The sequence below is a fragment of the Daphnia pulex genome, chromosome 1 (genome assembly GCF_021134715.1).
Source record: "Daphnia pulex isolate KAP4 chromosome 1, ASM2113471v1".
Lineage (NCBI taxonomy): Eukaryota > Metazoa > Arthropoda > Branchiopoda > Diplostraca > Daphniidae > Daphnia > Daphnia pulex.
The window spans coordinates 5,454,265-5,471,642 of record NC_060017.1 but is presented as its reverse complement, the minus strand read 5'-3'; the positions used below and the strand labels follow the sequence as shown (position 1 = coordinate 5,471,642).

Genomic DNA, 17,378 nt, shown 5'->3' with positions numbered 1-17,378 from the left:
CCTTCACCGTTCACTAATGAGGACCCTGCTCGACGTTATGAACGGCTCATCACGTGAAAAAGAAAAAGAACCCTACCAGTTTTGTCTTGTATTGGAATAACATAAACCCCCTTCCAAAAAGTCTTGAGGGAGGGTGAAGCCTGAGGAGAATCAAAGATGGAGGTGGTCCGACTACCTTTTTGTTTGATAGAAACCGGTTTGTTTTCTAAAACAAAAAAAAAAATAAAACTATCCTTGGTTCATACAAAGAATATTGTTTACCCCCTCTGTGTGTGTGAGGGCTTCATCATTTATACTCGTTTTCGTTCAGAAACTTATACGATATACATCATTTCCTTTTACTATTATTATTATTATTCCAAGTTTTTTTTTTTTTCTATCATTTTTTCTATCATTTTATTTATTTTTTTTTTGGTGGGGCGCCGGGCAGCTCCTCCCGGACTCTGGCTCCTGTCCAAACTAATGCGCCGCATACGTTTTTTTGGTTGGGTTGCAGTTGGAATATGGAGAGAAGACAGAGACGCTGAGCTCCGCCCCATCACTTTCATCCATATGTGCGTGTTATTATATATTATGCATTCATTTTTTTTTCTCCTTTCTCCCCCCTTATGCCCCTCGAGGACACTGAGTTTTTTCTTGTGCGTCTATAGCGACATTCGAGACGTTTTAAGTATCATCGTTATTATTATTATTCGGTAATAAAGGCCGCGCGGCGAAAATTCTGTCGTGTCGGCTCAAAAGTCCACATTCCAATCAGCGGGATACCAGTCTATAATTTTCTCTTGGAAGCCAAGAGGAATAATTTTTAGAGACTAGAATCATCCCGATCAGTTCAGCGGATGTCGTGGGTCACAAAACCGCTTTTGATTGTTTTTGAGCGGGAAGGATTTTTAAAAAAGGAAGAGTCGATTTTTAATTGTTTAATCGATTTCTTAAAGATTGCTAATGGGCATAGTAGAACAACAGTCAAAAGTTGTCGTCTGCTTTGTTGAAAAGTTTCAAACAAGCATGGAACAAGAGACAAAGTTGAAAAGATTACAAAGAAAACGGAACCATCATACTTTTTGGCAAACGTACACACGTTGCTGCACGAAACAAAGCACAACAAATAAAACTACAAAAATGTGGTCGTCGTGTCTCGTGTGAAACTGGTGTCGCGACTCTCCATGCTCTCCACGCCATGCCGTTTGGCAGGTAAATCAAACTAAGAATACAAATGTAATGCTTATGGGGGCTTAAATTGAAGAGAAACCTGTTCCACATTTGTGAAATGCTGTGAGTTCCTGACTAGCATTCATCATGTAAGCCCCCCTGCCGATGCATGGCAGGTTGTTTGCACTATGTAACCCTTTTCTTTTGTGCAGATTTGAGGCCTGCCATCGTTACAAAAAATATATGCCAGTTTTCACTTCTGCTGGTATTTACCTGTCAACAGCAACAACCTCACCATCATCGCTTGGGTAGTGATTTTCGTTGCTTTTATTAACCTGTGATGTCTGCTAGATATTTTAATGATGTAATATGACTTGCATAAATGCAGTGTATTACATGGAAACCTTGACTTCTCCTGCTTGTAAATAATTAGGGTTTGCCCACTGTCTCATTTCAACTTTTCCTTCCTTATTAGTAGTTTCTGTTAATATTTTTCGTAACCCATTTTTGATTTTGCATTTAGATAAACAGCATCCCGTTTGAGTTGGAGTATCTACCCAGGATGTCGGTCGAGTTACGGATCTCTTCTTCCCCGTTCTTGAAATGTCCACGTGTACACCCATGTGAGTGTGGGGGTATTCACGAGACTTTTCCTATATCCCGCCTGGTGGATTCAACTTTTCTGAGGATGGATGGAGCAACTGCAGATGCCTGGCTGTGGATTTCCCGGGCTTTAAGGTAGGAAAATTGTTTCTCTATTCTTCCTTTTTTGACTCTCTGGTTGCTTTGTTTTTAAATCGTGACATAGTACGGAGTACGATTATTCCTGAGCTATGCGATTGACTCTGACTGGAACTGTTTTCTCTTGCCATTTTTGTTGACTCAGTTAGGGTTCATTAAATAACTCGTTTGTTGAACGTCTGGAGATCAGGCCTGTTTTTGTACCCCACAACTTTATCTGTGGGTTAATGAATCAAATTCGAACATGTTTGAACTTTTAAACACTTCCAGGAAAGTGCAATTAAAAATTGTATGATCAAGAGGGACCAGCCGCCACACCGGTACCTCCTCGTTGTTATTTCATTCATACACACATCTACCCTCTTAAAATCCCCAGCAATGCCCATGCAATTTTTGTTTTTCCTTTTTTTTCCCTTTAATAGGAAGAATTGATTCGATTTTTATGGGCGGACAAAACTTTCGATTAAGAATTTTCGAATTCTTTGGCCTTTTGTTAATTGAACGTAAAAAAACTTGGCGGCGGCGGCGGCGAGGGCAGAACCCCAGCGATTCTTTAACAAGAAGAATGTGGCCTTAAATTTTCAAGGAACAAACGGTGCCTTGGTTGTTTTTAATAATATCGAGTCCATTATTCCAATCAGCGAAGAAAATGGGGTCGAACCGGATCTGTTGAAATGTCGGGTCCAACTAAAAAAAAAGGCGAAAGGGTTAATCACGTCGGATTTATTCCCAGTCAGAGGGGGAGGGGAGGGCGAAATATTTAAGACCAGGCTCACGCCGCAGCCTGCCGAGACTTGATATGAACGACGACGACGAGGAGGAAATCGGTACCGACTCACGTTGTGAGGGAGGGAATGTATTAAAAGGGCCGCAGGGTGGTGGTGGTGGTGGTGGTGGCCGTAAAATGCGGAAATGTAATATCGACGTCGCGTCGTGATATCAAATATGCATTCCTTAACAGTCGCCTTGGCCGTTGGGACTTGGGCTGCTGGATGTGTAAATCAAACACTCATCAATTCCGCTGGAAGGTCGAAGCAATAACCGGGGGAAGGGGGGGGGGACTATATAAGCCACAAGCGCAGTTATCCCAAAATGGGAAGGAGGGAGGAATTCAAATTTCTAGTGATGTGGGGTAGTAAAACATAAGAAGAAGATGAAGGAAAATGGAAACCTGACGAATAGCTGATTATTCATGCCCATTCATCGACTTTTGCCCTCGTCTCGCATTACGTCCAAACGTGCGTGAATTGTTCGTCTGTTGTTGTTGTTTTTGTTGTTGCAAGTGTCACTTTGAGTCTTTTGGTTTGCAGTTGCTTGAACGTTTTCCAGACTGGCAATCCAATCGTCTCTCTTTTGTTTTTTTGTTGTAAATTCAAATTTAAAAATTCAAATTTCCCTATTCCATTCCGGTTTTTTCCTCTCTCTCTCTCCATTTTCGAAAGAATTTTTCACGCACACTCGGGTCGTCACTTGTTTCTATTCCATTGACGACCATTTTTGGTCCACTCAATAGAAAGCCGAAACGAATTTTCTCATTTTCTCAAACCCCAACCAAAAAATCTATCCGGAATGTTTGTCTATTTTGTTTTTTCTTTTTTAAAGCTGCAAAGACGAAAAAGCCAATCTCTCATTCCACTTTGATCGCCGCCATCTTTCTTCTGACCGTCTCGCTCGCCAGTCTCTCGCCCGCTGCTGGGAAAAAGAAGAAAGAAAATGTATAAACACGTCCACTCAAAAAAGAGACGGGCAAAAGAAGTTGAGGGGGGGTTATACTACGCGGACGATGTGTCCACTTTTTCTCTTTAAGTGCTTATGTGTCGTCTATATGGCTACAGCTCGCCTATAAGCGCATACATAGAGAGTATAGTCTAGAGAGAGAAATATAGTGTAGTAAAGTATAACTGTGTGCAAGTGGCAACGTATAAGGAAGCCATTGACTATATACGCCGCTGCTGCTGCTGCTGCCGCCACCGCGGACGTGATTGAAATTCCTAGCCGGAGATTCGTGAGGAGGCTGCCTGAACATGCTGTCTCTCTCTCTCTCTCTTTCTGTCTTGTCTTTTTACTATTGTATAAAAAAACAGGATGTGGGTCACGTGATGGAAGGGAGACCCTTTTGGGCTTCGGCAGAGAGAACCTTGGGAAACGAGAGGGAAAGTTGTGAGATGGATTCGTGTGTATAACCCAAGTAGCTGCTGCTGCAGTATTATTATTATTTCTTCTTTTCTTTTTCAGTTGTATAGGAATATTGTTATTACGTGCAACACACTCTTGTTCCCGCTGCGGTCTAGACTGCCACCACCCGTTATCTTTTCGCAGAGCATAGGACAGCAGCAGCAAAATAGCATTTGGCCAAAAACTGTGTAGAGAGAGAGAGAAAGACTACTGGATAGTATTATAGACCGAAACTATCAGCCGTACGAATCGAATATATTTGTCGGCAACCATTTGACATGTTGCCGACGAGGATAATAACAGCACAGCTGGGGGGTTTCCGATAAAAAAACGAGTTAAACATTTTCGATCGTTGTGTCCTACAACATTTCGCAATGGCCTCAAAACGGAGAGACATTTTGTGTGTGCCCTCATCATTGTTAAAGCGAATAATGGACAGCCGGCCCGTTTACTTGATAATGAGTCCAGCCAAAAAGACCTTTTTTTATTTTTCAAAATCAGCTGCTGGCTCAGTGAGAGCGAGCAGAAAGACTGGGCGAGTGATTGAATCGGCAGCGTGTTAGACACGACTGGTTTAGTGCTGGCCATTGTCAATCTCAATAACTGTCACGCCGGACGGGGGGAAACATATTGTTTGGACCTGTGCGCATTGGCGGCAAACACAAACCGCCAAGAAGATTTGGGTCAAGTCGCTTCTTCTTCTTCTTTTGGTGCCGAGATTTATCTCTGAAAACATTTCGCTTCTACTTTTACTCAGTCATGTCGCAACAATATAAAGAAAGCGCATTTTTATTTTTATTTTTTCTTCTCTTTTAGGTTAAAAAAACATCTTGTGTGTGTACATCTATGAGCAAATTACGATTTGATTCGTGAGCCAGATGCTCGGCCACGTTTTTCTCCGTAGAAAAAATAAAAATTCATTGTTTTTAAATTTTATTTTTTGACCCAGCAATCAATAAGCTCGTCTCTCTCTCTCTGCGTCCCGTCTGTTGTATTTCATCTGAGAAGATAATGGAATAATAACAAAATCAAATTTTCCAATTGGGAAGAAGAGAAGAACAAAAAAAGTTGGAAGGGTCGTCGTCGTCGAGCTGCTGACAAAAGGCAATGAATTTTAGATTTATGCAATAGGCTGTTTGGTTGCCGAGGCAACGACGAAGAAGAAGAAGAAAAGCTAAAACATTTCTTCTTTTTTCTTCCGCGAGATGTTTGTGTGTGTATGCGACTCAGCAGGATGTTCTCTCTTTATTATTCCGTTGCTTCCACCCGTTTTGTTCTATTCCGCCCGTTGATGGCAGACGCCGCCGCCGCCTGTGTGTGTGCCCGATTTATATAAGAACCTACACGCTATTTTTGCTGTCTCTTGTGATGTTCTTATTGTCTTGTTACACTCGCAATAAGTCCGTCCTCTGTCTCTTTTCCCGTGGCAGAGACCGACAGATTGTGTCGTACGACGGTTGTGTGTATTTGTCGCAAGTAACACACGACGACGACGACGAGTTTTGAGAGTAGACGAACGATAAGTATCGCTGCGGGAAGGAAGTGGGGTCTCCTCCCTACGCCAAACAATCGCCGCAACAAGGCGAAATATGTGTAGCCTCTGCTCGTCGTGTGTAATAGACTTGAATAATATATACGGGATATCGCTGCCGGGAGGAAACGCGGGAGCAACAACAACAACAACAACAAAAAATGGGGGAAAAAAAAAGAGTTGAGCTTGGCATTTTACCCAATTTTCTTTCTTTCCCGGCGTGTCCCGCCGACTGTGTCATCGTTTCGTGTTGGGGGGAAATAATAAACTCGACGCTTATAGTAAAAGAAGAAAAAAAAAGAAAAGTTACGCAACAAAAAATAAACCTTAAACTTCCGGTTGACGCGGGTGGGGGTGGGGTGGGTGAGATTTCTTGGGAAATTCACGCCACCCTGTTTTTTTGTACTATCTGATTTGATGATAACTATTCAACCGCGCCCTTTTATCTCTTTCGTGTCGAGTCGCCATTTACACCCGCAAACGTCGTCAAGGAATTTCATCATTACACACTGACACGGTCCCGAATCAAATCCCGACAGCGGTTTTTTGGTTTCTTTTTATATTATTACGCAACCGGTTTACATTTGTGGCGACAAATAAATGACGGAGAAGAAAAGAAAAAACAAAGTCTGTCGTGCCGTTCAAAAATTAAGTGAGTGTCAACCGCGGTGTTATTTCAAATCTCTCATTTTTGCATAGAAATCGGCGTGTGAGGGACATAAATAAAAACGGGAACTCGGACAGGACGGACAGATGACCTTTTAAACGGGTGGGAAGGGGCCTCTGGTGGTGGTGGGGCACACGGTGGGGCCTTTCTGCTAAATAATATACAAAACAACACGAGAGAGAGAGAGGGAATGACGGATAGCATGTGCGTGTGAAATGTCCCTCGGTTGCGACCCCACCCCTCTTGTGGGTGACGTGTCCCTTCTTCTTTCTGTGCTAACTCTGAATATAGTTGTAGAAAGAGAGGGGGGGAAACGGGGCTGGCTGGCTGGCTGGCTGCTGTGGGACACACACATGAGGTGGCGGGGTTGTGTACATTAAACAATCCTCACTGCTGGATGTGTCTACACTCCTCCCCAGCCAAACTTTTACGGCCGGTACAGCAGCAGCAGCGGATATAGGCAGCAGCGCCGGACCATATGGGCGACGGCCGTGTGTATATGCGCGTGTGCGCGCACTCTCTCTCTCTGCCAACCGTTTTATTTTTGGGTTCGACATACAAAACACACAGCAGACATGGAGGGCCAGCCTGTCGTCTGGGACTGGGGCTGGCCCCCCTTTTATTTTATTTTCCCCTGTGTGTTCATTCCCGAGTTGCGCCGGAGCTCATGTATAGAGAGAAGTTATTCCCTTTGGTACACACACACATACACACGAAACCCTCAGCTTCTATTCCCCCGGATGAGGAGTTAGGCGCAGTTTCGAGAAGAGGAGGGGGGGGGGATATGTTGTGTGGGGTGGAAGTGGAAGGGGGGACCCAACTTCCGCAACATCTGCAATGTTTTAATTTGAAACTTTGGGCTTATTTTTTCTTCTTTTTCTTCCCTTTTCATTTCTGCGAGTTGTTGTTTTTAACCGAAAGACGCCGAACGTGTGTCCGCAGCTTTTTTTCTTACTAAAATAAAAATTGCCCGAATGGCTGATGTGTTTGTTGTGGCGTTGCAACATTTTGGCTCGATATTCTGTTTAGACCCAGAAGGAGACAAGAAAAAACACGCCGAACATTTTTATTTTATTTTATCGGGTGGTGGAAAAAAAAGCCCCGGTGTTTGTCCAAACGGAACGAACGGCGCGCGGTCACCAGAACTTTCCGACCCGACGACGAGATAAGAGCAACTCGAACAGGTGAAAACGGGAAAAATGCCGGATAAAATAAATAAAAAAAAGAAAGGTAGACAACAACAACAAGGGTGCTCAGAAGTGTCCAACAAACAAAAGTAAAATAGGATAAGAAATAGAAAATCGAATTGTATTCGTCTATGCGACTACGATCGAGCGGTTTCGAAAGCAAAATGCTCCTCTATATCCTTCAAATGATATTATTAGCTACTACTCTTGTTGTATGCCTTACATAGAGCGTCTATTTTTTCCCTTCCAATTTTCGTTCTTTTCTTTTCCCACCAATTATTTCCCGAAAGAAGAAGAAGAAAAAACCGACTCACACCGGTCGTTTGGGTTTTGAGAAGCTTCCGCAAACTGCGGTGTGAGCTCATCCGGTCACCGAGGCAAAAGACGTGTCTTGTATATATGTCTATTCTATAGTGTAGTGTAGTGTAGTGTACAGCTATTATCGACGTGTCTATATCTCTCTCTCAAAAAAGGAGAAGGAAAAAGATAAAAAATAATAATCAGAAGAAGAAATGCGATGATGGATGTCATGTTCGGAAAGAGTCGGGAGGGAAATGGAGGGGATTGATCGTTCAAAAAAAAAGAGACATTCTTCGAGACATACACTCTTAATACGTGTATATTTTCTTCCGTCTTCTTCTTGTAACATTTGGTGGCCCAGAATCACGCAACATTTCCTCGGGGGTATTACACGTTTTTTCTTTTTTTTTTCTTTTGCCTTTGACCGCAAATTCCCGCTGCTACTGTCTGTACCTCTCCAGGGCAATCCTCCTCTCTTCCCCCTGTTAAAACCGCCCTCGTGTACCGCCGTCGTGTATAAATATCGTCTCGGTGGTTATTTTGTCTGCTGCCATCCAATTTTCGGTTTCCTTCTATTTCTTCCCCCCTTATTTTTACCATCCCGTAGTGCTGCGTAGAAATGTCGGACGCATTATAGACCGGGAGAATACGTGAATAGCCGACGACGACGACGACTTCATGATGTGCCACTGCTGGCCCCTTTTATTTTCAAAAAGAGAAAGGAAATTCAGTAGAGACAGCGACGAATCAGCGAAAGTTATTTCCATGTAATGGTGAACGACGTCTGTCGTTAAAAACAAACCGAACCCCCGAAAAAATGTTGAAACGAAAATAATGGCGTTCGTCTTTTATTGAATGAGCAAATTGCTCGTTGACGCTTCATCATGTTGACAAATGCCTTTTTTCTTTCTTTTTTTTTTAGCTGATGCGGGTTTTTTTCGAAAATAAATACGACGCGGGACAAATGGATCGGGTCAATTTTTGACTAGATCGTCTATTGGCATTCTCGGTGCGCGCTGCCGGGAGGGGGGAAACACAAAAATCGTGAAATGAAGCGCACACGTCATAGGGGTCTGCATTAGACAGTATATAGGCGATCCAACAACACACAGAGTCGACAATTAAATGTTTATTAAACGCCGCAAGGGCCCGAGTCCGCCCGCAGCACTCACCACCCACCGCCTATATATTGTAGTCCCCCTCAGTCCACGTCTAATGTTGGCCATCATTCCCGATGATTGAATCATCAATTATTGTGTGGATGCGGCCGGAAAAGACTCATTGACCGAGAAAAGAATCAGGAAAGCGGCCATCTCTCTTTCTTCTTCTTCTTCTTCTTCTGATTATTATATCCCCCCTTCTTCTTTCCTTGTTCTTGTGTGTGTGTGTTAGTAGTTGACTGAGTGACTGACTAACTCGAAGAGAATATAAATCTTCGTCCGCTTCCCTCATCAATAGGAGAGAGAGGGAAGGGGGAAAAAAGCGAAAATGACGAATGGATTATTTCGAGACGTTACAAGAAGAAGAAGAAGATGAAATATTGATGGTAAATAAAATGACGCTGCTGCTTTTTTTTTGGCATTCGTGCAAAAGATTTTTTGGCCGTGACTCGACTAGAACACAGAATGTATATAATAAAATATATACAAGCACGATAAATGCTCTAATGATGTAACCCCCCAGTGGGGTGTCCATGTATATCGTTACATCGCCTTTTTCTTCTTCTTCTTCATTTGTTCAATTTCGTTTTTCCGACTTTTTTCTTTTCTTTTTCTTTTTTTTTGTGGGGTTGTTGATGTATCGACTCTCTCCCGCGGGACTAACCAGCCAAAGAGGAGAGAAGGAAGGACACAGATGAGCAGAAAAAGTCAGTGGGACTCACGACGGTGGAACGACGAGCGGTCGTCGGGGATTTATGACCTGAGCGTCCCTGAAAGCGATTAGATTATCGGTGTAGTACTGTACTCTACTCGAATGTGTGTTCCGTTCAATTCCCGCGTGATGTCTCTACGTGCGTGAGGCAGGCCACTATAAGGCACCGCTTTTTTATTTATTTTGTTTTTATCTAGGGGGGAAAAATAAAGGTGGGCGAAGGTATCTATCTAATACTCTCTCTCTCTTTTGCGTCTCTGTAGTAACATGTTAGGAGCCGTAGATCACACGGTTGGTCAATTGTTTTCGTGCACCTGCGAGCGCAGCTATCAGCGTGAAAAAAACAACAAAAAGGGAAAACGAAGAAAAGATTTTTGGAACTTTTTTATTGGTTTTTTATTGATGTGACGAACGAATAGCGAGAGTCGGATTGTTTGCTTCTTTTCCTATGTATTCTTTTGGGTTGGCTATAGGCGTCGTCTAAAATAGTCAACGGTTGTCTATAAAGGACACAGCGGCCCAAAAGGAACGTGCGAGCGCGCGCCCATATCTCAGCAGCAGCGAAAGGGTCAAATGCTGCCCATCCAAAGTTAATTGGAAATGCTCGTCATGGCCCCAACAGGCCTCGGCCATGGTTGTTCCAAGAGGCCCAACCCTTTTGTTGAAAGATCTTTTTGACGCTCGCACATTTACTGACGATGGGAAAAAGATTTGAACATTTTCTCGAAGAGAAAAAAAAAACCGAAAAGAAGAAGTTTCGTTCCCCCCCTTTTCCTCCATACGACTTCCTTTGAAGGCGCACAAGATGGATAGGACTGAGCAGAGAGAGAGAAAGTCCAAAGTCATCCGAGAATATTGTGTACAGCTTTTGGTGGAATAGCAGAGAGAGAGAGAGAGTCTCCCGCTGCACAGCAAAGTTATTCAACCCCCAGGGGCGACGAAGAAGAAGAAGAAGCTGAAACAACATCCGCTGGGTCCTGTGTGCTGTTCAAGCCCAAACGCACGGGCCCCTTCTTCGTCTTGTGTATATGTTAGATATTTCCCAAATAGCCAGATGGGATGGAAATCGGCTGCTAATTGAAGGGGTGACGTCGCCCGGCCGATGGGGATTCGCCAGAGAGTTTGTTGCGTCAACAATGGCACGTTGCCGGCCATTCGGGATCGCCACCCACGGCCGATCGTCCGCAATTGGCCGAGATGACGCACAGGAGTTGATGCCACTCGGCTATTACATCACCTGCCAGGTATGTGTGAAGGCGAAACGGTGGTGGACGACGACGACGATTGTTGCGCTTATTCTATTGCCATGCAGCAGCGCGTCGACTACCCACACACTCGAACGCCGCCCGACAACCAAAACCCGTGAGGCAATTTCTCTTGAAAAGTACAAGAAGAAGAAGTTGTCATTCCGCCAACGGATCACGTCACCCTCGGCCGTGTCGAAATATATCGACCAATGAATCACATCCGAAATGATTTCATTCTTTTATTTTGTTCTAAGTAAATAAGGATAAAAGATTTGGACAACAAATACTGGGCGATGATTTGGGATTTCTATTATTGTACGGTTGTTGTGTGTGTGTGAATATCTAATCTCTTCTCCGTCGAAAGTCTCGACGGAAGTTCAAAGAGATGCGATGAGGGTGAAGTCTCGAGTGACTCGTCACTTGCCCAAATGAATGACTTTTAAATTAGAACACATTGTGTCGGAGTAATTAGTAAAGCATATCCAGCAGCTCGACGTGACTTGTGGCTACACACAGCTGCAGGAATGAATATTCAAATAATTGGTGTTGAATCGTTAATTTTTCGGTCGGAGGGGGACGAAGGAGTGTTTAAACACGTTCAATTGCATAGCGTCGCGCCATCTAACGTTGCGGTATCCAAAAGTTTGAGGAAAAAAAAATCGGCCGACCGATTCCAATTTGACATCAAACATATTGCCGTTTTCCTCGGTTTTCCTTTTTTCGTGCCGTTGCGCTCACATCCGGGAAACGACATAGTTGACATTTTTGGGGTGTTTGGTTTTCTTGTCTAACCAATTGGAAACATTTGATTGCGGGATGTATTTCAGCCTTGCCGCTTGCCGCACGCACCACTCATTTGTCGTTACTAATGACTTAATACGCCATCCAACGCGATGCGTGACTTACTTTTGATTTGATAAAAGAAAAGTTTCTTTTTTTTTATAATGGCTCTTCCTCTTGACGACATTTTTCATCTGAATTAAGACAAAGTCCGTTGTGACCAATTGCACCAAGGAACATCATTTATTGAATCAAAGTGTGTATTTTAAAGTGAATTTGGAACCATTTGTTTGTGTGTTGAGAGAGCGCGTTAAACTGCGCTATTCTTTTAACACATGTGCCCATCTAGCGGCAAAGAATCTCATCATATTTAAAACTGTGTCGTAGCGTCGGTTGGATAATCGGTCGGAGCATCCGTCGGTGCATCGGTAGGAGCCTCGGTAGGAGCCTCGGTAGGAGCATCCGTAGGAGCATCCGTCGGGAAATCAGTCGGAGCATCGGTAGGAGCATCGGTAGGGGCATCGGTCGGAGCATCGGTCGGAGCATCCGTTGGTGCATCGGTCGGAGCATCCGTTGCTGGATCACAATTTCTACATTTCAATCAACTACCCTAATTTAATCATACAATTTAACCGTGAATACGTACGTGTGCAAGATGCGGCTTCTATCGTTTCGCATCTGAAGGTGATTGGATCAAAGACATAGTTCGGAGGGCAATACTTGAAATTTAAATCAAAGATGAAATGACTAGTTTTATTATTTGAGGGTTTTAAAATTATAGTCAAGTACCTCTATGTAAGACTGGCCAGCACTGCAAATGAAGTAAATATTGGCACAGGCATCTGAAATAATGAAGAATCAGCATACAAGAAACTACACGCAAGTGCGAAAACCTTAATTTGACTTGCCTGGATACGGGAACAAACCGTCGGCAGGGCAGTTGAATTTCTGATCTGAATTTTCGTTATAATTTGGACCATTAGATCACGACTAAATGCTATATCAAATGGGGAATTGAAATTGAAACTTACTACACGAAGCTTCGTCAGAAGGTGTGCAGACAAAAGTGACTGGATCAAATACGCTGCCTTCCGGACATACCTGAATTGTTAGGGATAGAAATCAAATTCGTTACAGAATACAGTCGAAAATTGCTCTAAAAACAAGATTTGCTTAACACTATCTCGTAAGTAGTTAATGACAAAATCAAGCATAGTTTTCTGGCAAGCACTCTGTTGGATGATTTCAAACCTGAGGGTAAGCAACGCCGCCGGAGCAAAGGTAATAGACACCAGTGCACTCCTCCGGTGATGGATAGGTACCGTCATCTGGGCAGGTAAATTCTTTGGGTTGCTCGTGCGCAATTTTGATTCCTCTTTCCTGCGCCACAGCAGCACATTGCCCGGCTGGAAGAAGGCAAACAGAATAATTAATCGAGATTATCATTGGGAAATGTGTAAGATTTAATTGCTACAAGCCGACAAAAAGAAATCAGTTGCTAAATGCGGGATACTGCAAGAATTAAACGAGCCATTGGAGAGCCAATAAGAAAGTTTTCGAAAAGAAATTTACCTTGAAAGAGGCCGACTACCAACACAAGAGCGACTAGCAACTGTTTAGCCATCTGTTACCGATGATCGTTACGGCGTTACAATAAACAAAACTAACCAACTGTCAACGTAAGAAACACTACGAAAATTTCTAATCACTGATAAGCATCAGCTTCTTCTACGCGATAGACATGCATCCATAAAAAAAATGTATATCACCGATCGATATCTACGGTGATTTCTATTTGACATTTTGAGAGGTTGCGTTACAGGTTAGTATATGATACCATATACATGTTCAGTCATTGCACTTTGATCAAACTATTAGGCAAGAGAGCAACTATTCTCAATAAGGATTTGACCGTCAGTTTTATTTTGAGTTTCCTTGTTTCTCTTTTTCGCCTTGAAAGTTTTAACGGTGATGCCCTGATTCTGCTGAAGAGCCTTAGAAGCACCTGGTGTATCGGACAAGGATCTCCCGGGAGCCCAAACCGAAACTTGGGTGTTAACCGTCACACCCTTTGACAAGCGCAAGGCTAGACGTAGTATATACTACAAATTTGATTGTGACCATCGATCGTCCTCTCGAAACTTGTTAAAAACTTTTATGAAACGGAGAGAGGGCGACAGTGTGATAGAAAGAGAGAGGTGGAGAGCGCATAATATCAGGGGCACCGAGTGAAAACAGAGCCTAGAGCTTCTCCTTTTGTGTGATGTAAATCTGTAGCTTTTAATGACTAAATAACAGCAGTAAATATAATAGCTCTGCCCAGAGGACGCTAGGGTCTTCTTTTTGAGAGTTCAAAGACACCTAATATAACGACAGAAAGGGAAGAATATTATATATATTATCTCCGAGCCTTTTGGTTAATGGGCGCGCCACCCAGTAGACTACGCACTTCTCTCTTATTTCTCATCAAGTGCCTACGTCTAAGTTTGTTGGTTTGGGAGTTAGCAACAAGCTGACCATTTTTAAAGAAATAAAGCGAGATAAGAAATTATTAGACAAGTCGTGTTTCTATGCGAGCAAGTAATTTGTGTGACCATATGAGGCTTTATTATCGCCAAGCACTCTACTGGGATTGGGAAATCTTTTTGAAAAAATCTGATTTGACAAGCTGTCCTCAAAACGCCAAGGCCTTATGATTGTGTACTCTGGATCGCCTTACGTATATAGGCTATGCGTTACATCATTTTGTGTTTAGTATATCGTGATAGCACAGCGTATGTCTATCCTTTCCGTTTACAATCTCTGTAGCCTGAACGAGATTTTGAAATAGTAAACCTGTTGACTGATCACGCAACGTGAGTAACGTGATGCATCCCTTCTTGCCGTGCACAGTGTGAAATTGATGAGAGTTGAGATAATTAGTCGTCTAACTCGATGCCGAGAATCGACTCCTGTTTCCATGACACGTTAAATAATCATCAAATACTCATTTGTATACAGTCCATTACTTTCAAGAACTATATGTATTTCCAGGAAAATGTATATGGGGCTTTTGCAGCCTTGGAAACCGCATCGACTACATTTTAGACTGTATATACCAACGTACTTATTGTCTTTATATTACGTTGCCGTGAACCACTTCACGCTTAAATCTCCTCCAAGCTCGGGTATCTCTTGAAATGGTTGTGAGCATAGAGCCACAGTTCCCGGGTTTGTCGTGTTTTTAGTCTTTCCAGCCATCGGGCGCGATGCGATGCGCTCTTAGCACTTTCTGCTACTTGGCAACATTCTTTGATAAATAGAGTCATTAAATGAAAGTCACGAGCAAGGAAGATTAGTCGGGACGAGAGCCAAGCACGTATACAAAGCTGTGAATTTTCTCAGACTACAAGATGAGCAGCACCTTTGCCAAACTCAGTCATATAAAATGGCACATTCTTTACAATTGTTTATTTTGTTTCCAGGCGACTTTGAAATGAGTAGACCTTTTGACTCGATAACTATTGACATGAAGGAACGTTGTCGAGATAGTCGCAGACTAGTGTTTCCGGGTTGAAGTACAAGCCAGTCGGGCAAGTCTGCAAAAAAATGAAATCAATCATTGAAAGAATAATTGATGGAAATTATATGTCAGATGGGGAGTCTTACTTTGATGTATGGTTTTCCACCAGTGCATTGGTAAAATGTTTTACAATCGTCGGGATTGGGGTACAGTCCGTTATCACTGGGACAAACGAATTCAACGGGTGGACTGAATGTCGTAGTTGTAACACGCTGAGTTGTGTAAGGCCACGTTACAGTTGTGCTGGTTGTGGTCGTATAAAAGCAAGCCACTGATTCTGGTGCAGCGCAGACGAGTCTATCGGGGTCGAATATGGCATTTCCAGGACAAAACTAGTGAAGTTTTAAAGAAAATAAAAATCATATATGGAATGGTCTTACATTTTTTTTGGGAAAATCATACAGTTACTTACGCTTTCGTATGCTACGCCTTCGAGACAAGTATAATAGCGATTAGAGCACTCGTCGGGAACATCGTAGAAACCGTCTTGAGTCACACATACGAAGCCTACATGTATATGGAAATTGTTAGTGAAATTTTTATGGTATTTATGCGAATAAATCTGACCACAATCGGCTGCATCAGCAGGTACACAAATTCTCTTGTTGGGATCAAACACTCCGCCAGCAGGGCAGATCTAAATGTCAGGATTGAAAAGGAACATAATCACGTCTCTGTAATTAATTTGTTTTCATTGCCGATAGCTCATGCATTTGAATATCGTATCGCCTTACGGTAATGTAAGCTTCTCCTGCGAAACAATTGAGGTATTCCGAGCAGCAAGCTTCAGGGCTAAGTGGAAAGAATCCATCCTCTGTGCATGGCCCTGGATTTGTTGTTATTGTTGTTGTAGTCGTCGCTAATACAAAAGTATTCACACAATCAAACTAACTTTACAATCAAGTCGAAAATAACGAAAGTTCAGTTAAAAAGAGCATGCAAAATTGAATACTTTGGGTGCACTCGGCTTGATCTGGAGACACGCATGTGTTTTGGCTTGGGTCGAAAATGCCTTCTCCTGGACACGTCTAAAATAACGTCAGACGTAGTTACTATGAATTGTAAATTTCACGCATTGGATTAATCTCATCATTACGTAAATATAGGCAATCCCTCCTACGCAGTTGTAGAAAGTCGTCGAACAAGCAGTGGGACTGAGAGGGAAAAATCCATTGCCCGGACAAGTGAAATTAGGATCCGTAGGATTATCAGCAGAGATAGGATTGATATTTGTTTGATCAAATTGATTAGATAAAGCCGAAACTACTCCAAGTAAGATAACTGTGGTAAAATAAAAAATTAGGAAAACACATAATTGTAGCCTACATTTAAAATTATTTTTAAACGTGAAATAATTTACAAGTGGAACACAATTGAGTTATAAAATGCACGCTACCGTTTAAAAATAAAATCGTTTGGATTTTCTTTTGATTTTCCATTGTTAAGGTAGGTAAGTTTAGTATTAGAAATCCAAGTTGGTTGACAGACTCACTTCGAGTAACGTCTGATACTGATTTCGTTATCGAGCAGACAGCGAAAGACGACATGATTTCCGTGTGTCCTATACATTGCTATCCGATATGATATTACTACAGATATTGCAGCAGTGGTGCAGTTTATACTAGGGTACTTCTGCTTACGATACATATAATCAAAATGATCTGCAGACTGCATCAGAGTATGGCGATGAAGAATTATATTTTATAGAGTTCTATTGGTGTTAAGCGGTGTTTAGGCTGCTTGTTACATAAAGAGTAGCATTTATTAGCATTTAGCATTAGTCTTTAACTCTGAATGACACAGATAAATACCGTGGTCTTTATCTTTATCTATGGGCCTCTAGAACGGTCGCCTGTGGTTCTGCCGGGTTTATGGAGACTGGAGAGACTCTCCATTCCTAATTCGTTTTTTAACAATATTGGTGCCCTGGAAACACCTTCGATTGGCCAATAACTAACTAACAACTGAGGCATTTCAGCTTGGGGAGAGGCAGTTAAGAAGACGGCGGTGTAAAATAACGGTTCGGTTTATTTTTTTGCTACATCTTTATCATTGTTTGAAATTAATTTTTCGCAGTTAAGTCGTACTGAATCTCCAGGATATTGAAGCCCTCGTCTCGTCAAATTCAATTTTTTGCTGCTAATCTTATTTAGTGGAAAACTTA

At 42.5% G+C, this 17,378-nt stretch overlaps 2 protein-coding genes and 1 long non-coding RNA gene across 4 annotated transcripts; 1 reads left to right on the top strand and 2 right to left on the bottom strand.

Annotated features, from left to right (window-relative positions):
- The first annotated feature begins 412 nt into the window (after positions 1-412).
- On the top strand, positions 413-1,951 carry LOC124189885. The gene is made up of 3 exons (XR_006872706.1): positions 413-1,194; positions 1,365-1,460; positions 1,676-1,951. It is a non-coding gene; the product is annotated as an uncharacterized LOC124189885 (long non-coding RNA).
- A 9,925-nt stretch (positions 1,952-11,876) lies between these two features.
- On the bottom strand, positions 11,877-13,382 carry LOC124189871 (protein psiA-like). Of its 2 annotated transcripts, none has more exons than XM_046582369.1 (7): positions 13,225-13,382; positions 12,904-13,058; positions 12,684-12,753; positions 12,561-12,605; positions 12,442-12,494; positions 12,302-12,371; positions 11,877-12,207 (listed from the first exon to the last, which is right to left on the bottom strand). In XM_046582369.1, exons 1-7 carry the CDS (start codon positions 13,274-13,276, stop codon positions 12,023-12,025), a joined length of 630 nt encoding a protein of 209 aa, XP_046438325.1. In that variant the 5' UTR covers positions 13,277-13,382; the 3' UTR covers positions 11,877-12,022. The 2 variants fall into 2 exon arrangements, with proteins under 2 accessions (XP_046438325.1, XP_046438317.1); XM_046582361.1 differs by having other exon boundaries at positions 11,877-12,228; positions 12,299-12,371; positions 13,225-13,381.
- Positions 13,383-15,087: 1,705 nt separating this feature from the next.
- LOC124189864 (protein obstructor-E-like) lies at positions 15,088-16,761 on the bottom strand. Its single transcript, XM_046582347.1, has 8 exons — positions 16,611-16,761; positions 16,311-16,495; positions 16,167-16,242; positions 15,949-16,073; positions 15,782-15,851; positions 15,627-15,721; positions 15,301-15,546; positions 15,088-15,230 (listed from the first exon to the last, which is right to left on the bottom strand). The coding sequence occupies exons 1-8, from the start codon at positions 16,759-16,761 to the stop codon at positions 15,153-15,155; spliced, it is 1,026 nt and encodes a 341-aa protein (XP_046438303.1). The 3' UTR covers positions 15,088-15,152.
- Between the last annotated feature and the right edge of the window lie 617 nt (positions 16,762-17,378).

Coding starts and splice junctions, on each gene's coding strand:
- LOC124189871 (XM_046582361.1), bottom strand. CDS start 13,276: ATGGCTAAACAGTTGCTAGTCGCTCTTGTGTTGGTAGTCGGCCTCTTT. Junction 12,372..12,441: donor CTGGCCAGTCTTACATAGAG/GTACTTGACTAT, acceptor TTAAATTTCAAG/TATTGCCCTCCGAACTATGT. Junction 12,229..12,298: donor AGAAGCCGCATCTTGCACAC/GTACGTATTCAC, acceptor ATTGTGATCCAG/CAACGGATGCTCCGACCGAT.
- LOC124189864 (XM_046582347.1), bottom strand. CDS start 16,761: ATGTCGTCTTTCGCTGTCTGCTCGATAACGAAATCAGTATCAGACGTT. Junction 16,074..16,166: donor TCAAGCCGAGTGCACCCAAA/GTATTCAATTTT, acceptor CTTTTGTATTAG/CGACGACTACAACAACAATA. Junction 15,231..15,300: donor GTGGAAAACCATACATCAAA/GTAAGACTCCCC, acceptor ATTTTTTTGCAG/ACTTGCCCGACTGGCTTGTA.